The 24,158-nt window shown below is 46.0% G+C and overlaps 1 protein-coding gene and 1 long non-coding RNA gene across 4 annotated transcripts in view; one reads left to right on the top strand and one right to left on the bottom strand.

Annotated features, from left to right (window-relative positions):
• Positions 1-277: 277 nt before the first annotated feature.
• Positions 278-24,158, bottom strand: part of calcr (calcitonin receptor) — a 30,007-nt gene continuing 6,126 nt past the window's right edge. For 2 of the 3 annotated variants that reach the window (XM_057020877.1, XM_057020876.1), the window contains 21 exons: positions 15,114-15,175; positions 13,231-13,345; positions 12,726-12,833; positions 11,502-11,587; positions 11,284-11,419; positions 11,103-11,213; positions 10,321-10,433; positions 10,161-10,233; positions 9,986-10,096; positions 9,775-9,887; positions 9,234-9,399; positions 9,046-9,156; positions 8,844-8,956; positions 7,752-7,843; positions 6,166-6,292; positions 4,093-4,246; positions 3,867-3,927; positions 3,664-3,730; positions 3,346-3,564; positions 2,950-2,991; positions 278-1,314 (listed from right to left, as the gene is read on the bottom strand). In XM_057020877.1, the coding sequence (XP_056876857.1) occupies positions 1,093-1,314; positions 2,950-2,991; positions 3,346-3,564; positions 3,664-3,730; positions 3,867-3,927; positions 4,093-4,246; positions 6,166-6,292; positions 7,752-7,843; positions 8,844-8,956; positions 9,046-9,156; positions 9,234-9,399; positions 9,775-9,887; positions 9,986-10,096; positions 10,161-10,233; positions 10,321-10,433; positions 11,103-11,213; positions 11,284-11,419; positions 11,502-11,587; positions 12,726-12,833; positions 13,231-13,345; positions 15,114-15,158 (2,385 nt within the window). In that variant the 5' untranslated portion in view covers positions 15,159-15,175 and the 3' untranslated portion in view covers positions 278-1,092. The remainder of the gene's footprint in view (positions 1,315-2,949; positions 2,992-3,345; positions 3,565-3,663; positions 3,731-3,866; positions 3,928-4,092; positions 4,247-6,165; positions 6,293-7,751; positions 7,844-8,843; positions 8,957-9,045; positions 9,157-9,233; positions 9,400-9,774; positions 9,888-9,985; positions 10,097-10,160; positions 10,234-10,320; positions 10,434-11,102; positions 11,214-11,283; positions 11,420-11,501; positions 11,588-12,725; positions 12,834-13,230; positions 13,346-15,113; positions 15,176-24,158) is intronic. The other variant, XM_057020878.1, reaches the window with a different exon arrangement.
• LOC130518355 (uncharacterized) lies at positions 18,221-20,872 on the top strand. Its single transcript, XR_008948006.1, has 3 exons — positions 18,221-20,067; positions 20,192-20,285; positions 20,508-20,872. It is a non-coding gene; the product is annotated as an uncharacterized LOC130518355 (long non-coding RNA).

Raw genomic sequence — 24,158 nt, forward strand, 5'->3', positions numbered from 1 at the left:
GGGGGGGGGGTTGTTATTTGTTATTTGTAAACTGGGTCACAGGAAGTGCTGCATGTAAATCTACTTGATGAGCGTCACACAGAACCAGTTCACACCTAAATGCACTTTGGCTGATGCGGATCGACGTCTTCTGGTCCAAGATTGTGGCGGAAACGTGCACGAACACGTGTGGAACACGTGATGGAGAAGACGTGACGAAGAACACGTGGAGAGAGAAGCCGAGTTGGTCTGTGAGGAGACGGCCCTTTTTGTGGGAATCACACAAACCACGATCATGTGACTGAAAACAAACATTGTTCTTTTTTAATGACAAACAGGATTTAGCTCCTCAGCCCTGTGGATTTTTTTTGTTTTTTTTTTGGAATTGGCACAAGATACAGCTGCTGACAGATAAAGCGGTCAGGAGTGCAGCATCACAGGACACACACCTGGACACACACCTGGACAAACACCTGGAAACCGTCAAGGATGAGATATCAATAGACAATCGGGTCAATTCAAAGGAAAACGTGGTTCAAAGAGAATATGTACAATTCCAGACCGGATCACACAGGTGGACATGGGATCAGGGTTGGGAAGAGAGCGGCGAGGGTTCGGTATATCAGTACTTTTTGGATCCTTGGGTTGGACCCAGTGGGTGGGAGACTGAGTCCATCCCTTTGTTCTCCAGCCACCGGGCGGTACCCTTTGGTATCGGTGAGGACCGGACCTTCACCAGAGTAATCATGGCACCGATAAGGTCGACACGAGCGTTCCCGTTCCAGTGGCTTCGTCCCGGAGAAAACCTCGCCGGTCCCACTCCAGGCCGGCTCCACCCTCCGATGAGGTGCAGGATTGAGGAGGTTGAGGAGGTTCTGTCACATGCCGATTGTTCTTGACATCATAGTTCCACGGAAAAAGCAGCTTCAGATTAAAGTCCTCTTGTAGCCCGGCTCTGATCCGACCAACGACCCGTATTTGAGACCCGGGCTGAACCGATCAGCCCCCGGGGACCAATTGTTGAGCTTTGGCCGGCCGACCCTACGTCTCTGTTGCTCCTATGCTAGTTAGTTGGGCTCACCGCCAGCCCCTCGTCCTCACCAGACTCCCCGCTCACGCGTACGTCTCGCCTGTTTTCAGCGCCACCAGCTCGGAGTCCTCGGCGTGGCGCCCGTTCAAATGTTCACTGTTACACTCGTGGTGATACATGAAGGCCGGCACCTCGGTGATGGAGGTGGCCGTGTAGGACGTGGAGCGCATGGAGCAGTGGTCCTTTCGCCTCTGACCCCACTGGGTCTTGTACTGCATCCACTGCCTCTTCAGAGCCGCCTGGACCTGGAGGACAAGGACAAACGGAGAATCTTATACGCAGCAGGAAACAAAAACAGATCTGGCCCCAGTAGCATCCACCATCACTGGTGTGGAACTGCTGCAAACCCTCCCTCTCGGAGAACATTTCTGGTCCAACTGGACTGTACGCTAATGCTAACTTAAAGGTGGGAGCGTTATTGGTTCTAACCAAACTCACCATCAGTGACGAAGTGATTATCCCAAACTTTTCTGTGAAATGATTGATTTACTCACGACCCACTGATTCAAAGGCCAGATTATTGAACCTTTTACTAAAATAAACCGCTACCATCCGGTACGGCGCTAAAGCCTTTTCTTCCATACCACCCTAATATAGTTTTAATTACTCAGGCACAATGACTTAATTATATAAATGTTGGCAGTAATTGTTATAATGAGAACAGGGGATTACAGCTTCCATGTGAAACATCTTGCTTGATGTCACAAATACAGCAGGAAGGCTGTTTGTCTCACTGACCTAACCTCACAATGAGGCCATGGAAGGAACAAGGCAGGTCTGTGCAGTTTGGCCTTGAAATTACCAAAAAAAAAAAAAAACAGCCCCGGAAACAAGTGTCCTGATTACGGGATCTGAATAGGTCATTATACAGTCGCAACAAACAAGTGGCTCCCTCCATTGTGTGAGTTAGCCTGTTAGCTACAGCCCGACCCGGCACCAACCCTGGGGCGCTCCAAACTTTGAGAATAATGATATTCCATATTCTTGATGCTAATCAGGTAAGCTAAAAATAAAAAGTCTACTTCTTGTAAACAGGAACTGCAAGAGTTTGCTATTGACGCCCGGCTCTAGTTTACCCTTCAATCTGAGCGCACCTGTCGATCAAAGAGCCCCCAACACCAACAACACCACGAACCCAAGATCTGGACTTTAATACATAGTCTCTGTCTAAAAACTGCACACCCAACGTGTCCAGTTCACCGTCGGCACAGCTGGAGGAACCGTTTCTGAGCCGTCTTATCGTCAGCAACAAGGGACTATTTCTGCTTCCTCTGTGACAGAAAAGCTCCCAAAATAGCATTTGCATGCTGACCTTTAGAAAAGGGCAACTGCTCCATCAGCGTTTCATCACAGGTGACGCTTACGAACCTTTCCTCCAAAATGACAGCTTACGTAAAACCGGACTAGCTTAGCCGAGCGTGATGACGACGGCGGAGCTCCCACACGTGCCATCTTGCAACAAACAATACCAATGAAGCTGAGCTGAGCCATCCCACAGCAGGTATGATGGCAGCAGGAATCAGGGGAGCCCGAACGGTCATCATCATCACGCAACCCCAGAATACCACCAGCAGCAGCCGGGAGAGCAGCTTCAGTAGCCTAATACTAGCCTAATGCTAGCTATGAGTGATTCAGATTTTGTTAGTGACCTCCTAGCAGATACATCTTTATCTACGAATCCACGCAACGGCAGGTAAATCTGTCGTGTCACGTTCGATCCTTAAAGAGGAAAAATAGCTTTTACCGAAGCAAATAATGCGTTTGAATCATTGTGGACACTCGTCCACTAGAGGGAGCTGAAAAATACTGGCCTGTGAAGGAAAATTAAAGCTGGTGTTGGTGTTAAATGGCCTTCAGCTGTGTGTAAAACCAGTTCTTACCTCTCCGTTGAAGAAGCAGAATATCGTTGCCACCAGTAATCCCTCAAAAAGACAAGAAAAACACGTGAGGTTATTAGCGTGTTGCAGAGGGACGCGACGTATGAATCAGCTTCCTGTGAATCAATTCAGCGGCACGTTAGCGGTAAAAAGTGGCTAAAGAAGCGTGTTTAAATGAGCAGTTGTTTACATCAGGCACTCGCACAAATGAAAGCACCAACACAAACGTTCCCAACTGACCAGATCCGAACAGATCCGGCCCTGCGGGGAAGCTCGTTACCTGGATTCCTAATTCCTCTAACAGGAATTCATTACAGTTCCTTCCTGCTTCTTCGTTGACAGTGGAATTACGCTAGAATAGAGTTCCGAAGGGAACGTATGTGGATTGATTGCGAGTACCTGGTAGTGCATGAGTATGTGCATGATGTACTCGTACACCTCCCCGGCGATGCGGTTCTCCGGCCTCCAGGGGAATATGACGAACTGTATTCCGAGCAGGGGCACCAGGATGAGGGTGGCTCTGACTGCCTTCATGTACATGTTGGACTCTGCTCGGTGAGTGTCCCTCAGCTTGGTCACCAGCACTCGGATGATGTTTAAGAGGAAAAAGAGGTTCACCTGAAGCAAAAAAAACCCAATTATCGCCGAGATTTAGCACAACTGTCCAACAAACGCAACGCTGAGGGCTTTATTTCCTTGAATTTCCCCCTCACTCACAAGAAGAGCTGCCACTATGGGGCCGTGCACGGCGTACAGCAGATGTGTCTCCACGCTCATCCAGCAGCTACAGAGGGGGAAAGAAATGTATCAGTGAGGCCGTCGGCCCTTCCAAAGAACACACACGAGGAAAACTATTCACGTGCGTGCGGCTGCATAACCGTCTCCAGTTTGCTAACAGATGTTTCTGGATCATTACTCACTTGTCGTCAAAATACTTTTTCCTCGCCACGGCGTGGATGGACGCAGGCACCAGAGGAAAACCTGGGGGCGGGGGAAGTGTCTGAGGTCATGAGTGAGTTCAGCTGAATTTATCTGCCGCTTAAGCAGCAGCGAAAGATGCTGGAATTTCATTTGGCGTCCCGGGGCGGAGCGCCGCGGCCTCGGGATCCAGTCACGTGTTCTTTACAGACTGATATTTACGCTCACCCCAGCCGAGGAGGTAGTACCAGTGCAGGTGCTGCTCCTCGGCGAACACGGCCACCACGATGAGCGTGTGCAGGTAGATGCCTTCGCACAGCATCCAGAAATAGTTGCAGCCCAGCATGTACATGTGGAAGAAATGCAGCACTTTACAGCCGACCTGCAGAGAGCGGGATCAGACGGAGACGCATCGGTTAGCGACAGCTCGCATCGTTCCAGCAGGAGACGCAGAAACGCGCACGTGCTCATGACAGATGAGTTCGTTTCTGCACGACTAATGTGCCATCGTTAGCTAAGGCTGCGTTCTGCAGACAGAATGTTCTCCTTTCTTCATTTGACCCCCTCCGGAGACGCTCTTATCTTCTCTTTTCATTCCATTTTTGCTGCTTCGCCGGGGGCGTTAAGCTAAAGATCGGGTTCTTTGATTGAAGTAGTACTGTAGTTTATAAAGTCGATGGGTTTGATTTTGTGTTATTATGTAAATTGTGCGTGACTGTGGGGCTAATGTGAAAATTATGCATCCAGCTAACGACCGCTAACGGCTTTAGTCTCGACTGACAAGTGCATCAAATCTTTTCCAATAATCAACAACCAAAGTCATTAATGTTATTTTTTATCTTGTGTATTTCTACACACGTTTTAGTATTATTAAATAGAAAAATAGCAATCGCTTCACGGTATTCTTCATAATAATTCAATATCACGAGGCAAGTAAAAAGCCTACCGGTGATTCCAAACCATTTATATTATGAATATCTTCCGTTTAACAGATGCAGGTATTCCACCTGGATCTGTCTTGGGCCCACTTACACCACCAGCATGTTCTAAGTTAAAATGTTAAATTTACACACTCCTGAGGATACAAACCAGGCATTGGACTCCAGAATCGAGCAGAAGTCTACCATATAAACACGATACTATCCTCAAAAGCTGTTTTTTAAACAAGCTATTGATCATTTTATGTGTCATCTGGTATCTTTCATTAATCTAAAATGACAAAAATAAATCACTAATATGGCGGTTACTGGCGGTTTGATGTGTTTGTGTCCTGTTTTCAGCGTTAGCCACGGTGATGTGAGCACGTAGATGTTTCTGGTGTTTTGGGGATTCAGCCCCTCTGTGGACTCTGAGACAGAGCTCATTTTCTCAGTAATCTCCACAGCGGCCCATCTGGGCAGAAATCCGACTCGCGGGTCTTTGCCAACCGTACATTTCCCAACTTTTCCTACCAGACGTTTGTGAATCCTGGCTAATCGTGATTCTCAGAACGCCGACAAATGAAGGACGAGGAGCGTTGGTGACCACGGCCGCCACGCAGATTTGGCAAATGTGCGACGTGGCGAAGCGCCAGAATCCAAACCGAGGCCCTGGTGACCGAGACCCAACATCTGGACAGAGATCCAGCTGTAACCAGGAGGCTGCGTTCACCAACCCCGGCGTTCGATCACGAGATGTCCGATGCTGCCAGACTCAAATAGCAAGTTTGAGGTTAGAGAAACGTCTTGTATTTGACATTCACTTTACACATATTTTTAAATTCCACCTGATTGTGAATGTGACTGTAGAGTCCAATAAACCCGTGTTGATGTTTTGTCAACACCATGGCTACTGGCGAGCAAGGGCAGGATTTATGGTGCAGCTGGGCTGCTGTTTGGATCCAAACAGCCAGTAAATCTCTGCTCCCAGCTCGCTTCACTCTCTCTGTTTATCATCTTTATTTTACAATAAAATCAAATGCAATTGTTCGGCGCCTCTTGAATAAACACAGGTCAGGCGGTGCATCGGCAGGCGGGACAACCAGTGACTAACTGGGCAGCTCAAGGTGAGAGACCGTTTGAGGAGTTGGACAGACTGGTGGAGTTGTGGGGGAATTCCAACATGTTGGCTTCCAACACATGAGTTGGCCCTAGATATCAGTATGGGGGCCACAGCCTGCCTAACGGGGCGCCCTGGAAATGGCTCGAACCACTAGGTCAGCCTTCGCCTGACTTGGTCGCATTGGAGCTGTGGACAACTGTTGATGACCAATCAACTGGGCAACTGGGCGGGACCAGAACTGATCTCCAGGACTGAACTCACCGGGTTCCTGCTCACCACCTCTGGATTGTTGACCACCGCCACCAGGTAAATGATGGTGAGTGCTGAATTTAGCACGTAGGAGCAGAAGAGGTTCTTGTGCAGGGTGATGCGTTGGCAGCTCAGACTCCTGTGGAGGAGCCACAGAAGCAGATATAGTTACAACATACTGACAATAATTCCTGCTTAAAGTAACAACAGATGTAAAACAAATGTAAATAAAAATGTAAAAAAATTGCTTCATCTCAGGTGGTAGATAATGCATTGTGGGTCCCAGGGTGTCAGGTTTGGGGTGGGGGGGGGGGGCTCATTACTGGCTGCCCACAGACTTTAGTGCAACGGAATCCTGACATGCAAATTGAAAGTAAATATTTGAGTAAAAGTGGTTCGCGTCTGCCCGTTTCAGTTGTGGTCTGTGCTGCGATTTTGGTGCTCAAACCACCTACAAAAGTCCCTGAGGAGGAATTAAACCTCCGACAGACAAACACGCTGCAAATTTCTGTGCCAAAACCAACTGAGACAGGTTCGATCCAACGTTCGCCGTCACCCGTCTCAACGTTTTTCTAAAGCGGGCTGTTTTATGTCCACATCTGGATTCCATAAGACCTAATGATGTGTTTCACACTTAAGTCGTGGCTGAAATAACGAAGAAATCGCCACCGATAACTGATTTACAGCCAGATGTTCACTCATCAGGACTTTGATCCTGATGAGTTGCGAGTGTCCGGCTGTATTTCTGGGATGTGCTGTTAGATTTATGCAGATCAAACTTTCCAACAAACTTGGGGGGGTTCTTGCAACATTTCTCCTGGATCGACAGCGATGTTTTGGTGGGCGACGCCTTCACGGCGTTAAATTTAATGCGTTGAAATGCAGCACTTGGGCGCAAAAGCACAAATGAAGCAACTTTAAATAAAAAACAAATCTTTCTGCCAGAAAAATGAAGCAATTTCTTCTCATGCAGCATAATGTTCAACCACATTTCTTTAGGTGTTTTTCACTGTTGTGGAACCTTTTTTTAAGCAGCACAGGTGAGCAACATACAGCTACATGATGTAATATGGACTTGTTTTACACTCTCCCCCCCCCCCCCCCCCCGACTTGGATTAAATGACATAAATAGGTAACAAGTCATCAAATTAGCATTGCAGAGCCACCTCGCGTGGCACTCATTTCTCTCTCTGCTGGTATAAATAGAGTTTAATCCTGAAAATTAGACATGCAAGCCAATAACAGAAGCTGCAGAGTGTGAAAAAGACACTGGGAAAATTAAAAAGATGCAAAAGAATTAAATATTCTACAAGATATCGAGTTGGCATGAAATTAGTCACACTTCTGGCGTGCGGTGTTCACACTCGGGTTGGCTAATTTGTGACAGCAGTTTTTTTTAATCAAATCTCCAGTGTTTATTTAGCATTTTAGCTAGAGATTAAGCTGGAAATCTGATTTGATTATAAAGGGACAAACGTCAGCATCGCTCGTTTTCTGGCTCGGTGCGAATCATAAATCCCGACTTTCTGTCTGACGGAGCATCTTAATGACGTCAATGCCAGAAGGTACAAAATCCAAACCCAGGTCAGATTTGTCACCTGAAGTAGAAGAAGATTGCCAAAGAGATGAGCAGCGAGGCGATGGATAAAGCATGACCCACGATGGCCATGTAGAAGAGGATGTACGCTGACTGCAAAATAGCAAAACACACCGGCCCAGTTGGAGATAAGTGTCAGTAAAAGTGAATCAAATCACTATTGCTGCATGTTAAACAACAGATATTACAAGGAATGGGTCTGAAATATTCTGTGGTCTGCTGAGAAGAAGACATCTTGTAGAGGATAAAGTTGATGGAGTGGTGGATTAAAGCCCCCTGAGCCGTCAGAGAACTATTGAACAAAGATTTAGCCTTATTTCCCTTTGGGTTGAAACTGCTGAGGCGCTTTTCCTGAAGCCAGAAACGGAGTCAGCAGATATCAGGTTCCAGCAGAAACAGAGCGAGCAGATGAGTTCTGCCATCGATTGATCAGCTTCGATTCCTTCGGCTATTTTTTGCTGAGGATGACGTTCCCATTTAGGACGGCTCGTCGTATTTTTATTTGCGAGCGGGCACAGTCTGCTTGGCTTCGAAGCGCCTCTCCCGGTTCCGGAGTGCGAATGTGGGCTAAGAACTGAACTGGCTCTGCCGCTTCCCAAAACCAACAAATTAACTTTTCTTCCCTCCATCAATCAAAGGCGTGTTTGGGATGGAGACACAAATTCAAGGTTGCAACGCTTGTTTCTGGAAACGTAAATACCCTCTCGATCCAGGCAACCAGATGCTTCAGGTGAGGAGAAGCCCAAACATCCTGCAGGCTGCAGTAAATGTGCTTTTCCCAGATCTGTTTTTAGTCCTCGCCCCCCGGCTACCCGCAGGACTGAGGACTCTGGTTTCCTGGTACGGTTCTCATTTGGGAACACTGAGAACACAAGCTGGGCGCCGTGGGGGGTGACGCAGGTGGCACCGCGAGGACACAACTGTCACAAAAGAGGACGAGGCTTCTCCGTCACCCCCTCAGACGAGCTGTAAACTGTGCCATTAAATCACAGCTCTAGGACTCTGGTGCGCCTTGAAACAGTTCAAACCGCCTGTTGGTGGATTTTATGGCGGAGAGAAAATAACATTTGATCATGCTGCTCGAGTGGAATACCTTCAGCTTTGCTTTAGTGTTTTCGTTGCAGAGCGTGTAATTGGACCAAGTCCTGTTGGTGTCGGGGTGGCGGAACCACTGACCGTCCTCTCCGCAATATTTAGTGGCCTTTTCTGAGAAGAGGAAAACAGCTGCTAAATACAGATTGTTGGTGTTTTGTTCACCTAAATTAGATGAAAAGCTTTTTGAGCAAAATCGCAACCTGTGGGGTCGAAGTCCACAAAGTAATTTGGGCAGTTTTGAGAGGCGTAGGTGGCCGCCGGCGTGTCGTCCCAGCACAACCATCCGTCCCAGTTGCGGCTGCAGTACGGAGCTACGGCGGAACAGAGTTAAACGTGGAGAACAGGAAGTCCGTGGGGGGGGGGGGGCTGCGCCTCTTCCTGCGCCTACCTGTCTTGTTGTACGGTGGCTGGCGGTTCATTTTCTCAAAGCATTTGTACTGGCTGTCCAGGATCTTCTTCCTGACCATTTCCTGCTCCTCCGGGTTCACCATGGGACTGACCGTGGCCTCGTCAGAAGGGTCCACCTCCAGGTCCGCCGAGAACTGCGCGGCTGCCTTCATTGAAGGCATCGACACAAAACCATGCGATTGCTTATATGAGGGGTGCCTCTGGACTGGTGTTCTTTCTATATGGTTTTGGTCTGATACTACTTGTTTTATCACAGTTTATTGCATATCTTGCTTTTTTACAAGGTTGCTGTGTTGCTTGGCTGCGTCGCTATTTTCAGAACTTAATAGTTTATTTATGCTTCCCTGATCTCTGTCGCTCTTACATAGGTACATTCGATTCTCTGTTTGCTGAACCTGAAATCACATAATTTGAGGTTTCTTAGTAAAATATAATAACATTGCTACAACTGAGTAGTGTTGGTGAACTAAGATTGACCCCAAACAGACCAGGTTGGACTGGTGAAGCCGAGGGAAGTCTACCTTCAACATCTCCTTGTTTGAGACGGAACAGAGAGAATAGTTGGTCCACATCCTGTTGGTCTCCGGATGGCGAAACCACTGGCTGTCGTCTCCACAGTATTTAGTGGCCTTTTCTGGAGATCAAAGCAGCAAAGCAGCCTGTCATCTCAAGCGCTGCGGCCCATCAGCTGGGCTACGTTAACGGTCCTTCAGCTGCAGCGCCCCTGCTCACCTGTTGGGTCGGTGTTGAAAAAATAATCGGGGCAGTTCTGAGAGGCGACGGTTCCCGCCTGGGTGTCGTCCCAGCACAACCAGCCGTCCCAGTTGCGGCTGCAGTACGAGCCTGCGGCAGCAGCAAAGCATGAGAACGTGTCGCACCAACAGAGTCCAACAAACAGCGTCAGCACCTGATTTGTTGCCGGAGGCCTCTCTGTTCATTTTGAGCAGACATTTGTATTCATTCTCAAGCAGCTTCAGTTTCTGAGGAAGAAAAATAGGAATAAATGAGGTTTAATCTGAATAATCTGATGTTCTTCAGGTAGACTGAGAGGGTTCCGCACGTGTTACCTTCAGTCGTTTCTCCTGGGTGCTTGCACAGAGGGTGTAGTTGGTCCAGATCCTGTTGGTCTCTGGGTGGCGAAACCACTGCCCGTCCTCTCCACAGAACTTGGTCGCCTTTCCTGAAACAAACCACCATCCAGGGACACTTTTGTCCCTGATTCTCATATATCTTCACCCGGTTGGGATGAGAGTTACTACTAATCACCGACAAGTAAACAACTTCCAGAAGTGATTATATGAGATCTGTTATAACTCAAACTCTTCACACAATCTGTTGATTCATCTGTTTAAAATAACCTACACTCACTTCGAGCAGCATAAACTTCCCTTCCTGGCATGGATCCTGGAAAAATGTTTATATTAGATTCTTGATAAATTTCAGTGTGACCTTGAGCAGCCTGGACCAGGCCAGGACACTTTTTATCATCCATACAGCAGCTAGCTGTTGTCTTGTTGTTTTTTTAGGTGGCATTGAAGGTTTTAATGTGTACATTTTATTAAATGCTTTGCTTAAATAAAGCCTTCATCACGATTTGAATGTTCATTTTCTGGAATACCTCAAGGCTACGTTCTTGGACCTTTAACATATACCGTCCATATAGTTGGAGGCATAACTGTTTTAAAAGAGATGCCATGTCGCAGATGTTTGACCTTCAACTTTTAAATTCAAAAACTTGTTTAGAACTCCTTTTTAGAACTTCCAACAACTCTCAATAACTGATAATAACTACTAAAAAGAGAATTCTTCTGAGTCTATACATGAGAGAAGTAACAGTCTTCTTGCATACCTGGTTGCTCAAACTCGCTGAAAAACTCTGGGCAGTTTTGGGAGGTGTAGGTTCCAGCCGGGGTGTCGTCCCAGCATAGCCAGCCATCCCAGTTACGGCCGCAGAACAGACCTGCGGCACAGATGCGTTCAAAACACGAACCGATCACGCTAAATTGACAACGTAGGGGCAGAAAACGGACCACCTGTCCCGTTGTACGGTGGATTTCTCTTCATTTTCTCATAGCACGTCTTTTCGTTTTCCAGGAGAAGCTCCACGATGGCGCCCTTTTCCCCCGTTTCCTCTGTGCGCGGCTCTGTCGGCGCATCCATCAACAACTGGAAAGTATGACGGACGAAAAGCTGAACATACCATTGTGGCCTCCTGGAATCGGCGGACAATTTGAAGGTAATTAAATACCGTTAATGTGTGCCGCGAGGCTGGCTGGCAGGTGGAGCCAGTCTGGATCCAGTTCCCCAGACTGTCACAATATTTGGTCACTTTTTCTGTGAATAACATTGAAATCACAGGAGGCCATTTACTTTTTCCAGACAGACAATTTAACTTTGCACACATCATCAAAGACGATTTCGTGTATGCTCTGGAGAACGGAGGAAGAATGGCTCCTCATTATTCCTGTCTCCCCCCGACCTGCCCGGTGTTCTCAGGCAGCTCCTCAGCCTCGCCTCCCCCGCAGCCTGGGATCAGCAGCGTCAGGAGGGGTCCTTTTAGTCACAGGTTCTTCTGGAGGATCAGCCTCCTCTAAGAAAAACAGACCCTCTTCCCATTCGTATCCTCTCTCCACATCCATCTTTTTAACTTCTCTGTCCGTTTTTGGAGATAGGCATCCCTCTGCTTCTCCTTTTCTCCCCGTCCATCATGCGTTCGTTTGTCCTCTCCTTCACCTCCACTCTTCCCAATTCTACATCTCTTAAATCACATTTGACCTGACCCTGGATACCATCACATACATGTTATTATACCGTTCATTCCTCATTACAGATATTTTTTGTCTTCTTCTTGTAGCCAAACTGTTAGTTTCACATAAAATGAAACTCATTTTTACTCACGAAGGTTAATCTGATTCAACTGCAGCAAAACACCATCAAACCTTGCGCCGATTAAGAGAAAAGCCTGCATGAAATCACCACCATTTTCTTTTAAAAGTGCCTCATCCCACTATTGATGCCCCAAAAGGCTCATCTGCCACAGCAGGAAACACAAAGAATGGAAAATATCTAATGAGCGCCCACATTTATGAGCATGTGAACATTAAATCGATAGTTCTGGGGTGATTATGATGGAGGATTAGGAAACTCTGTAGGCTCGGGAAGAAAATCATCAGTAGCTGCTGATCTCATGAGTGAATCATCACCTTTTGATGCATATCATACACCAATCCAATCCCAAATCCCTCTATAATCTCATAAATGTATTAATCTGCTCTTTCACTATCTGCAGGTCTTAGATTAGATGATTTAACACGTCAAAAATCCTAATGAGGAACACAGAACCAGTCAAGTAAAACCCTCATAAAACACGACAGCCACGACCTTTGACTCCAGTGCACAGATGAGAAGGTCAATTCAAGAGCTGCTGCTGAGAATCATCAGTTCCTTTCCTTATCAGTGTGATGGGTCTTACCAGCAGAGTCCAGTTCAGGGTGGTCTGGGCAGGTTTTCGTGACGGATTCTCCAGCTGGCGTCTCTTCCCAACACAGGAAACCGTCCCAAAAATGTGCACAGAACATGCCTACGGAGGGGTAAAACAACAACCTAAAACAGTTTTACAGGGTTTTGTCTGCTTAAATTTGTGTGTCCATCAGAAAAACATTTTTTTAACATACAATATAATGTTCGTGTCTAAATGTGTGTGTGTGTGTATGTTCTCGTACAAACTACATAGTGGGGACCATATGCAATTCATCTGCAAAGCGGGGACATTTTGGTTGGTCCTCACAAATTCAAAGGGGTTTAAGGGTCACAGTTTTCAGGCAAAGGTTAGATTAAGTTTGGAGTAAGTTTAGGATTACGTCAATGAGAGCATAAAGATATAATAACCCGTGTGTGTGTGTGTGTGTGTGTGTGTGTGTGTGTGTGTGTAGCTCTGGTAAACAGATATTTTAATTCATCTTGCTGTTCCTTCTTACCAGTTCTGTTTCCTGGAGATTTGTTGGACATCTCATCACATTTCTTTTGACGCCATGTCAAACTCTGTCCAGGACTGAGCGATGGCTCTGACAGTGACTCAGTATCAGTCACCATCTAATGTGGAGGGGACAGCAGAGGGAAAGGACAGAAATTCAGCACTTAGACTGATGAGGACACAACATGAGCGTGTCTGTGGGTGTTTAGAAACCTGCCGAGCAACTGCACACTGCGGATTCTTTTGAATAAACTCTGATGAGCATTTTCCTCTTGGTGTATCTTCTGCCATTGTGTTGGCTCACAAAAGATGTTAGGCAGAAGAATTTCCCGGCAGAAATCTAATCTGTGCTCCATTGTTTGTATTTAGAGGTGAAAACTGGCTGCCTGCGTGAATGCTGATGTCGATAATACTGCTCACCAAGACATGAAGAGCTCATTTTGCTGGGACTTATCTCACCGTTTATTTGGAAATGAATTCAAGCCTCTCCTGAGTAGCGAGCTCATGCTTTCACACTTTTCCTAATGCGTTTGGGTTTGGGAGCCTTGCCCGTGCAAGCTTGGGGAATCCTCATTAGCATCCACCCCCAACTGAAGAAAACCAGGTTGCCGAAGTCTCTTGTAGCAGTTTAGCAGCCGTACATATGATGTCACTCCAATCATCGAAGTAAATGACGTCATGCATACGACCACCAAGCCACCACCAGTATCAGAAGACGAGCTCAACCACAGACGGGGAAACTCGCTGCTCGTATGTTCATCAACGCGGACGAGCGACTTAACGAAGAGCTCGTGTTTGTCCAACATTTACGACACTTAGCATCTAGCAGTAACTGCTGCTAACCTACTCCGCTGGTGCACCTAGCTGCCGTTTAAACTCCACCCCAATCAGAAAATCAACCAATTTTAGCCCTGAAATGAAGGTTTCCGTTGGTATGGAGTGCAAAAGAGCATAAACTGTATAGAAGCAGTCTGAATTCAACTTCTATGGTAGCATCAGAGCCTTTTGGCTGAACCTGTTGAGTGGGGTGAAGAAATGTGCATCGTCTGCATAAACCAGCATGCGACGTCGTTCACAACATTTGACTTCTTCGTTAAAACTAAAATCGCAGAGTCATTTGGTTGTCGGTGTCTCTGGAAAAGTCAAAATCCTGGAATACACACCAACACAGAATATATACGCTATAGAACAGGGGTGCTCATTCTGTCAATCGCGATCTACCGGTCGATCGCGGCGTGACATTAAAAAATATCAGCTATCATTCATCCTGTCACTTGATTGACATATACAGGGCAGCCAGTCAGAAGCGCTAAGCGATTCAGCGAATTACCTTTGATTTTAAGCCATCGCTAAAGCTTATGGTCATCAAAATGAACGAGGGAGCGGGACCAAGTAAGAGGACAAAAACATATCACTTTCATACGGAATGGGAGGTGGACTATTTTTCACGATGTCATTTTCGAAGTGCATTGAAGATTATTAAGTACATGAAGATTATTAAGTCCAAATACGTTCCACCATGACTGATGAACTTTTGGAAGTGTCCTTGAGGCTGTCAGCAGCTACTGTCCGGACTATGCGTCCCTGGCTGATTCAGTTCAGTGCATGTCATCAAAGTAAACTCTGACAATTACAAAAAAATGTTAATAGTTGATTATTATGTGTGTTTTGCAATATTGGCTGATTCGGTTATGCTTAAGTTACATCAACATACATTGTACACACAAAGAATCCTCAATACATTTGAAAATAATTAGATGTTTTGCATTTTTGTGGTGGGTAGATCACTTTGACTTGGTCATTTTGTAAGTAGCTCGCACGCTGAAAAAATGTGAGCACCCCTGCTATAGAACATTCGGGATTCGACGTGGCAACATTTCCTCTTACCATCAGGAGCAGCCAAAGGATGCAACTGTATCCCGCTGACTTCATGTCTGCTGCCCAGATGTCTAAAGATAGAAGACAAGGTAACGAGGCGTTAGAAAGGAAACGCAGTCCGAGAGCGTGAGGCCGGTCCCAGAGTGGGATTACAGAGCTGCAGGACAGAAGGAAGCGGTGAGATTCATCTGAAATGCAAAACATTGCAGCAGAAAGGCTGCAGTCGGTCGGCCGTGCTGCTCGGCTCGAGACGGACGGACAGAAACAGATGAGGGTCGTTAATCACGTGCTGATGCCTCCGCTCCTGCAGGACTTCAGCAGCACATGGGGTCAGTCCAGGAACTGTGCGGAGGCGGGTTTAAAATTCATCCCAGGTCTCTCTGCAGGGTCCCTGTTGGAAACTCCATCACCCCCTCCAGTCTGAACAGCTAGGACAGCCAAACAGCGTCTTCGATGGCCCCCGGGACGTCCTCGCTTTCAAACAAATGGACACGCGCGAGCAACTCCTACAAGTCAAGAATTTTAGTTGGATGGATCCTGTTAGTTTTGGCCTTCAGCTGCTTACTTAGAAAGTTTTCCGTAAATCAACAGGGGTTCCGTCGGAATTCACCTCCGCTGCGGCTCTCAATACAGATCAAAGAGGAAAATCCAGGGAAATGATCCTTGAAAGGCCACAAAAATCTAGCAAATGTCACCCCGACGGATTGACACCATCACATTTTGAGCGTAGCAACTTCAGCGAGTCGGCTTTTCTTAACAAATCAGATGGGACTTGTAAAAACAGCTCCCATCTTGACATTTTCGAAGATGGAACGAAACCAAATAAAACCCAGTAAATTAGATCTGAAGGTAAATTTAGCTTGGTGGAACCGACATTGACAAACACGACATTAAATGGATTTTTATTCTTCTTCTTCTTCTATTCTATTGCATCCAGGATTCAGCATTTTTAATTTAACCCAACCCTGAAAGTTTCTAATGTGGGAAAGTCAAAACTACTATAAAGATTTTGTGGGTTCTGCAGGAAGGAGAAACCTGCTGAGAGTTTTATAGGCTTCCATAAAACTCACCACGTACATCTGCACGTGCGAGGCGAAGCTAAGCTACAGGAATAGCCTCACCGTGAGTGCGTGACAGGAGTGCCTATTCTTATAACGCGAGGATGATAGAGATAAGTGAACAGACAACTGTTGGATGAATCTCCATTTTTTTCAGCCTTTTAGCCTTTAGCGCTACGTTGCGAAATCCAGCGCCGGCGAAGACACTTTCATCCCATCAATAATAAATCTGTGGCCACATTTCTGTTTTTAATCTCTGCAAAAATGTGCGACATGTTCCTCGTTTTACCTCCCGGCTGTATTTGAGCCTTGGCTCCATCAGCTCTCTAAACATAGCTCTGGCGGCGTTTTGGAGGCCATTAGGTTGAACATGCTATGTCCTGTGTGTCGCTCATTACAGAGACCAGACCGCCTGCTGAGAGGACACGGAAAAGCACTCACGGGCTTCGGGGAGTGTGTACGGCCGCATGATGCAAATGCTATTTAGCATTGATGCAGCGCGAGGTGGTCGCAGCACCAACAGAACTGGCAACCCCGGCACTTTGCAACACAAAAGGGGCGAATTTTAAAAATGGCTCCGGAATCCAGGAGCTGGAGTTAAAGTGATGTGCATCATTTCTTATTCTGCACGTGGTTCACACAAAAACTGAAATTTCCTTTAGTCTCGGGCTCTCTTTGATCCTCAACCTCCATAAAAATGGATTCTGTCTAATGCTGCAGATTCGATGCACTCGGTTCCATGCCTTCCTCTGCTATTTTCTGCTTTTTGCTGGTTCTTTGCGGTGCTCTCGGCGTTTGGTCCTCCTAACATCACCCTGACAGCAGCCGAGAAAGCCCAACACCTCTTTATCCCTCCGGCCCTGAGCAGGAAGCGGCAGGGCGAAAGCACACATTTCTGCCGGAGCAGTAACACAGATGCCTTTCTCCAAACTTTGGACACATCGACCCTCATACGCCTCCTGCTAATGCAGGCAGGATGCTCTGCAGGCCCTGATAGCTGCTGCTCACTCATGATGGTTATTAACTCCAGGTGACGGTGGGAGCTGAAATACAGGCGGGGGGGTGATAGCAGTGCTGCATAGTTTGCATTCTTATTGCCGTTTCAGGCTAAAACGGAAATAACTGAAATTGAGTAAATCGTGGCTCAGAAAAAGCATCATAACTATGAGAAACAGCAGCCCGATGCAGCTTATTACGCATGTTAAAACACAGCGTCTCCATGTAACGTTGCATGTTAAAGCCAGAGGTCTGAGGTGCCGCTCATCTTCTATTATATTCTAAACAACATTAACAAAATCACTGCACTGCCTCAAAGGCTTCCACGCTTTTCTTCCGGGGTTTTTTTCTGCCTCGCATTTGCAGCCGACGCCGTGTTTGATGTGACGCCGGGTGACTTTTCTCTTCCATTTTTGTCTGTCGCATGCTTGCCAGCGTCTCCAATTAAGGGAAAAGCCGTTTGTTGCCTTGCTTGAATTCACCCCACTCAGACACGTGTTCTCATTTCCTTTCTGTTCTTTTCTCCCCGTTCGACGACAGAACTCGAGCTCTTTTCATCTGTTTCCCTTCTCACCTTGTTTCTCCATCTGACTCTCATCCAGCTTTTTAAAAAAAAAAATTTCAAGTCTTTCATTCAGAATTTCTTGACATAAAATGCAGATTTTTCAGTCCTTCAGTGCATCTTTTCTTTGTCAAGGTTCTCCTCCTTTGACACCATTCAGAACATTATTTCTAGTCATTTACACTATTTATTGTGAAATAATTGAATATTGGATGCAACAACAGAAATAAATTACTATCATTTAGAAATCTGCTTTTTTACCTTCTATGACTGTCAAAAAAACATTTTTACCACGGTAACATTTATATTTGTGAATTTCAGTTTTACCAAACTAAATTCACATGATCTGAACTAACGTGTGGCACCTCTGTATTTTTTGACAATCTTTGATATTCCAGGCTTGAAATTGACATCTGTAAAAATGGATGTTTTTAAAAAAAATTATTATTATCTATTTAAAGGGACGTCTGAGTGAAATATTACTGATTTAATCTCCGGTCTTTGTGTCTGAGTTAATACACTGGCAGCCTCTGAGCTGTGGAACGAAACAATGACACTCATCAGTCAGCGCGATCGTGCGGCTGACGTCTGTGAACAGAATAATCACGAGCTCTGCGTCGATTTCCTTTGTCGCTTTAGTGATTGCACACTGGTGAACGGAGCCGATCGAAAGCGCCTTTAAAGAGGCTTGAAACAACTGTGTTCCTCCACCGATGGACCGGCGAGGCCCGATTTACCTTCCAACCAGCAGCGAGCGCCACGGCCGGCGGAAGATCAAACGCCTTTTGGAAGGAGGGGAACTCATTTCCAATGACGGGTGAACTTATTAAAATACATCCTCAAAGACTGGGCTAAGTGGTCGTTTATATCCAGCAGCATCGTGCGGACGTCTGGCAGCTTCCTCATTATCCGACTCGTTTTAGGCTCTTTACTCTGCCAACGAGGTGATTAGAACCCTCCGGTGGATGGAGGTCCCCTCAGCTCTCCTTCCAAAGCTCTCGCCCCTTTGGAGCGCTGGTGTCAGATCCTCGCCGTTGTGTCGGAGATGAAGCGTGAGGAGCAATTCCGAGTTCTCCGTGTTCAGACCAGCCCCTCTGGACCAAAAGGCTCGGAGTAAAACCTGGATTCACCGTGGACGGGTTTAAATCCCCAACGCGGGGGAATTGATGGATCATTGCGTCTGAAAACGAACGACATTAAGATATTTACACGTGCTTCATCTGCACATCTGCATCCAAACCCAGGCGGATTCTGCTCTGGCCCGTTCCCCAATCCTCCATTAAGCTTCACTGAAATCTACCCAACACTTTTGCACAATGCTGGCAGCCGTCCCAAAAACACGATGCCCTCGGTGTGGCAGCAACAAACACCCATTACCAGTATTTTGCACAACAAAAACCCAATAAAGGATGAGAGGGAGAATTCAATAGCAGGATTTAGAACGTTTTCATCAACAATGGTTCCGTATTGTGAGAGTTGTGGAGCAGATGAAGCTGCAGAGTCGGTGAAAACAATGTTGTTTATCGGCTGATAGGGGTCATTGTTTATGGCTCGGTTAAACTGAATTACAACCAAATGTAACCACAAGGGCCATGTTTGACCCAGAAAAGGTTCTACGTGTTCTTTGGAGCAGGACTTCGCTCATTATGCTCGAGTTAATCCAAATTTCTTTCACTCGCGTCTCACCCGCCTCTCTTTCTGCCTGTTTTCTTCGCCGCCTGGCTGCTCCTCAAGGTTACAGTCACGGTGGTCTTTGAATGGATCCGCCACCTCCGCGGCCACGAAGCCAAACGATCGAGAGCGCGGCCGCCGTCGGCGCGTTAAACTGTCTTTATCTCGGGGAAATTCACGCGGATCAATAAAACATAGAACAGAAACACAGATGGTCAAGTTCTTGTTTTTCTCTTTTCCATAAAAATGAGCCTGAAACGAGTCTTTTATAAACATTCACCAGGTTGTTAAAATAAAGCTGCAAAACCATCACATTAAACCTCCCTAAAATTCCCTTTTAGGCTACAGTAATGAGTGCACAACCTGATTGTTTGAAGGTTACAAATATCAGCTCTTCTCTGCTGTTTCAGGGGATCGTTTGTTCACACGGTCCCTTACTCCGATCCTCCCACAATAAGAGAAGATACTAATCAAATGTTAAACTCTAACAGAAGAAAACACACAAAGCTGCCGCACAATTAATCCCATCTGCATATCCGTGCCTAATTTGCACAATTGTTGCAGCGTCCCCGAGGGTTATGGCCGAGGAGGCGTAGGCTAAATACGTAATTTCATGCTTTGCTTTGTCTCCACAGTTAAAGTCCTGAAGTGACAGAAAGCTCTTCTTCTTTTTAAAGTAAATATACTCCGACTTTACTTTCAGCCTGACCATCAGCTGCTCAAACATCAGCTAAACTGGGAGCTAATTTCACAGGGGAAAGTTCTCCTCTCTGACAATATTTTCTCCACCCCCCCCACAGGCCAAGATCGGATCGCATCTGCTGGCTAACCGATGACATTTAGATGGTGCGCTCTCCCAGAAGAGGAGGGAGCAGAGGACAGATGGTGAACGAGGTAAGCGACCTCTGCCAGGATCCAACAGGCCCGGTGTGGAGAGACACACAAAATCACTGAGTTACTGAGGGATCGGGGAGGGAGGTTTGAGGCCCAGAGCCTTTTCCACCTTAATGCCTGCTGTGATATCCAAACTGCTTCATGATTTCTTGCTAATGCTCCACATTTTTGTTTGGGCCTGCAGTGGGAAGCGCTTATTTATCCCATATTACCCTATTTTAGGCGCAGAGATGTTGTTAGCGATAGCATGGCCCATCCTATCATGGACAGTCCCTCCCACCCCCTCCATAACACAGTGGACAAACTGAGAAGCGGCTTCAGCAACAGACTCCTGCAGCCTCGCTGCTCTAAGGAACGGGACAGGAAGTCGTTCCTGCCGTCCGCTATCAGACTCTATAACTCATCCAAACCCAGCCAATAACAACAACTGTGTAATGTTCATGTTGTAATTTTATTTCTAATTTATTCTATATTTATGTATATATGATTATAATGCTTATAATATATATATATGCTTATAATATATGCTGTATATATGCTTATAACATTCTAATCTTATCTGTATTTATTTTTTCTGTCTCTTTACTCTGCATACACTGCTACTATAATTCAATTTCCCCACGGGGATGAATAAAGTTCATCTTAATCTTAATCTTAATCTTAAATGCAATTTTGCAAATATCTAAACCAGAGCGTCTTTAAGTACTCGCTACGGCTTTGTTTCCTAGTACCAGCCACGATAGGCTTCTTCTAGGTGGGTGGATGAATGGATGAAGGTGACTGTAGACCCCCAATCCTACTGCTGACAGGCTTCTCAGGATGAGCCTTCCACAAACCCCCATTGCTTGATAAATCTAGTCTGACTGGATCAAAGAACAAAAAGGTGGATGGAACAAGAATTTGTGCTCCAGCGTAGCCGAGTGCAGCTTGTCCAAGCATTAGTGGAGAAGAGGTGCTGCAGTTTCAGACCCAGAGATCAAACTCTTCTGGCAGGAAGATCTCTTTCAAAGATAAAGTGGAGCTCTGAGGATGAGACAAGGAGGGGGGGCGGACATCCAACCTGGTCCTGATCCACGCGTCTTAAATAAGATGGCTCCAAAGGAAAGAGATTTATTCCGATGGAAAACATGGCCCGGGTGAAAGGCATATTATTATTGATGATAAATGAGGGCAGGAGGGGGAAAAATGAAGCGGTTGTCAGAAATGGCTCCATTAGAGCCCAGCAGAGGTGGACGAGGTTCTGTGTTCCTGTCTCATCCAGACAGGAAACACGCGGATCCCTCAAAGAGTTCTGACAGGCACCGTCCCTCAACTATGGTTTCCATGTTGGAAAAACCTTTGGGATATTAAAATATGTTTCTAAGAAATCCTGTAATCCGTTCTCTAAATCAACAAACGCTTCCCCTCCACACAAAACCTGTTATTGTACTGCAGGTTTGCCATTATTGATACTAGGACCAGCAGCAGAACAGGCCAAAGTGTCAGGATCGGCCTCAGAAGTGTGCTGATGGATGACTGCAGGGTGAAGGCACGCTGACATGCTGTTGGCTCAGAAACATTCAGAATCTGGGGGGGTGGGGCAAAAAGTTGACAATTTTACAACATTTAAGGCCAGAAACTTCTGCAGAAATTCTGTTTTGCAGAATTTAATCACCAAAAGTAACCTACAACTATTAATTGTTCCCAAATATATTGTATAGTGGAACAACCCCCCCCCTTCTAGCGTCTGTATATCACATTAATAGCACTTGAGCGTCCTCTGCTTGGCGTTTTCTTCCTTCCTGCCCTTATTTCCAGAGCCTCAGCAAATACTCCCCAGGCTGCCGTCATGTCCACCACAACGAGACAGAAATTAATTTCAGCCCGTAGATTTTAAGCGCTACAAAGACGGCCCGTGGGATCATTTTTATTAGCGGCGTTAGCTGAGCTAGCCTTCGGACGGTGTTTCGGATGGAGTTTCTTCTCTCACACACGGACACACACACGGACAAATATTCAGAGGTGAGCAGAGTCCCATTTCCCCTCCATCTGACACATTACCATTACCTGTGGCAACCATTTACAGCCCCGAATGAGGCCGGACAGAAAAGTAGGCTGAAAATTGCCCCACTATTAACTAATCGTGGCACGGATGTACACTGATGCATTTGGTGTTTGGAACACAGTTGGCTATAATGATCCATTAGCACGATCTGGATTAAGTTGGAAGACGCGTCCCGTCATGTGGCTAAACTTTGATGTCGCGCGCCAGCGCTCGCCCATGTGACCTCGATTTTCTGCCCAGAAACGGGGAAGAAAAGGCTGAAAGTGCGGACGTCGACGGCGTGTTCTTAATTATGACCCTGAGTCTCAAAAACATTCAAATCTCCCATCCGTCATAGAGACAACCTGGCAAGAAACAACACACCTGGGAAATGAAGCAAGAGAAGCGCTCTTGTTTGGCAGAGGGAGACATTAGAGCACAATAAACAATAGCATTAGCTTTGCTATTGTCAGTTATGCAGATGGCTGTTTTTCACTATTGTCATCTGTTAATTTTAATATCAGTCTTTTTCTTCCTATTTATTCTTATGTTATATTCTTATGTATATTCTTATGTAACATTTATTGCAGTCTCACAGGAATATATATATATATATATATATATACAGTATATACTGTATATATACAGTATATTTGTGTGTGTGTGTGTGTGCAGCCGTGAGAACCATTTGCGCCTTTATTACAGGACTTTTTCTATTATTACATTATTACGCAGTATGTTGTTGATCATATAGAGGAAGTGAGATGTCAGAAAAGTGGTGGTTATTCCAGAAGATTAACAGGTTCATAAAGAGAGCTGCCTTTACGCTTTATACCTGGCAGGTGAGCGGGAGGCTGCGGTGACACGCACAGACAGAGATTATTCCTGGAGATGTTGTTTCTTTTTTGGGGATGGAAAAACTCAGACGGATCCCAGAATTTGTGGATCAGCAATCTATGTAGAGAACTGGATTCAGAGAGAAGAAAACCCCTGCTGGCCAAATTGTGGTACTGCAAGGATGGCGTCGGTCACGCGTTTGCTTTGGGCTCAAAAGGCAAACATGGTGCAAGAGTCACCTATAACTCATCAACTAAATGCTTTGTCGATACATAAAGATGCTAGTAAGGATTTTTAAACTACCTACATTTAAGTCATTATGTTACAATTTTTTTAGCTGCCTTCTGTTGTATTATTCTCAGATCAGAGCAACTCGGGAGCCAGCTCGGGGGGCAAATAGAAAAGGGGCATTAGTCCACTATTGGCTTCTCTACATCAGGTCCTGGTAAAATGTATCGTAGACGTTAAAATCCTCCTCTTCACATATACGGTTGTTCATGGTCCGTCTGGTCAGTGTCATTGTTTAAAACTAGACAAAACCTTCCTTTTTGATGAGGCTCATTATTTAGGAGAATTTGCCCTCAATTACGCCGCTATAGGCTCAGAGGCACCTGCACCTCTCCCTTTCTCTAAAAAGCTCCATGTGAGGACATCTGGTGATGCACCTGGGCCCGTGGACTTCTTTTTTATTACCTGTGATTCCTTCATCCATGGACAGATCACACACGACCTCCTAAATGGAGCCCTGTTGCTAGGAGGTGAGCGTGCTAAGCCGTGCACCACCTCAGGAAGTGTCTAACACACGTCAAGTGGATCGATTCAAAGAGCCGCAGCCCTTTTTAAAACGAGTTAATTACAGTCACGAGCACATGACTTGTGACTTCGACCTGCTTTTAGCACAAATGTGCATTTGTTCCCACGCTCCTGCAGCTTTTTATTAGTGTGATATTTTAGTCGTCCTTTGATGAGATCCGTTAGAATTGTGTGAATGAGATCAAATCAGCACGGCATCG

The sequence above is a fragment of the Takifugu flavidus genome, chromosome 21 (assembly GCF_003711565.1).
Source record: "Takifugu flavidus isolate HTHZ2018 chromosome 21, ASM371156v2, whole genome shotgun sequence".
Taxonomy (NCBI): domain Eukaryota; kingdom Metazoa; phylum Chordata; class Actinopteri; order Tetraodontiformes; family Tetraodontidae; genus Takifugu; species Takifugu flavidus.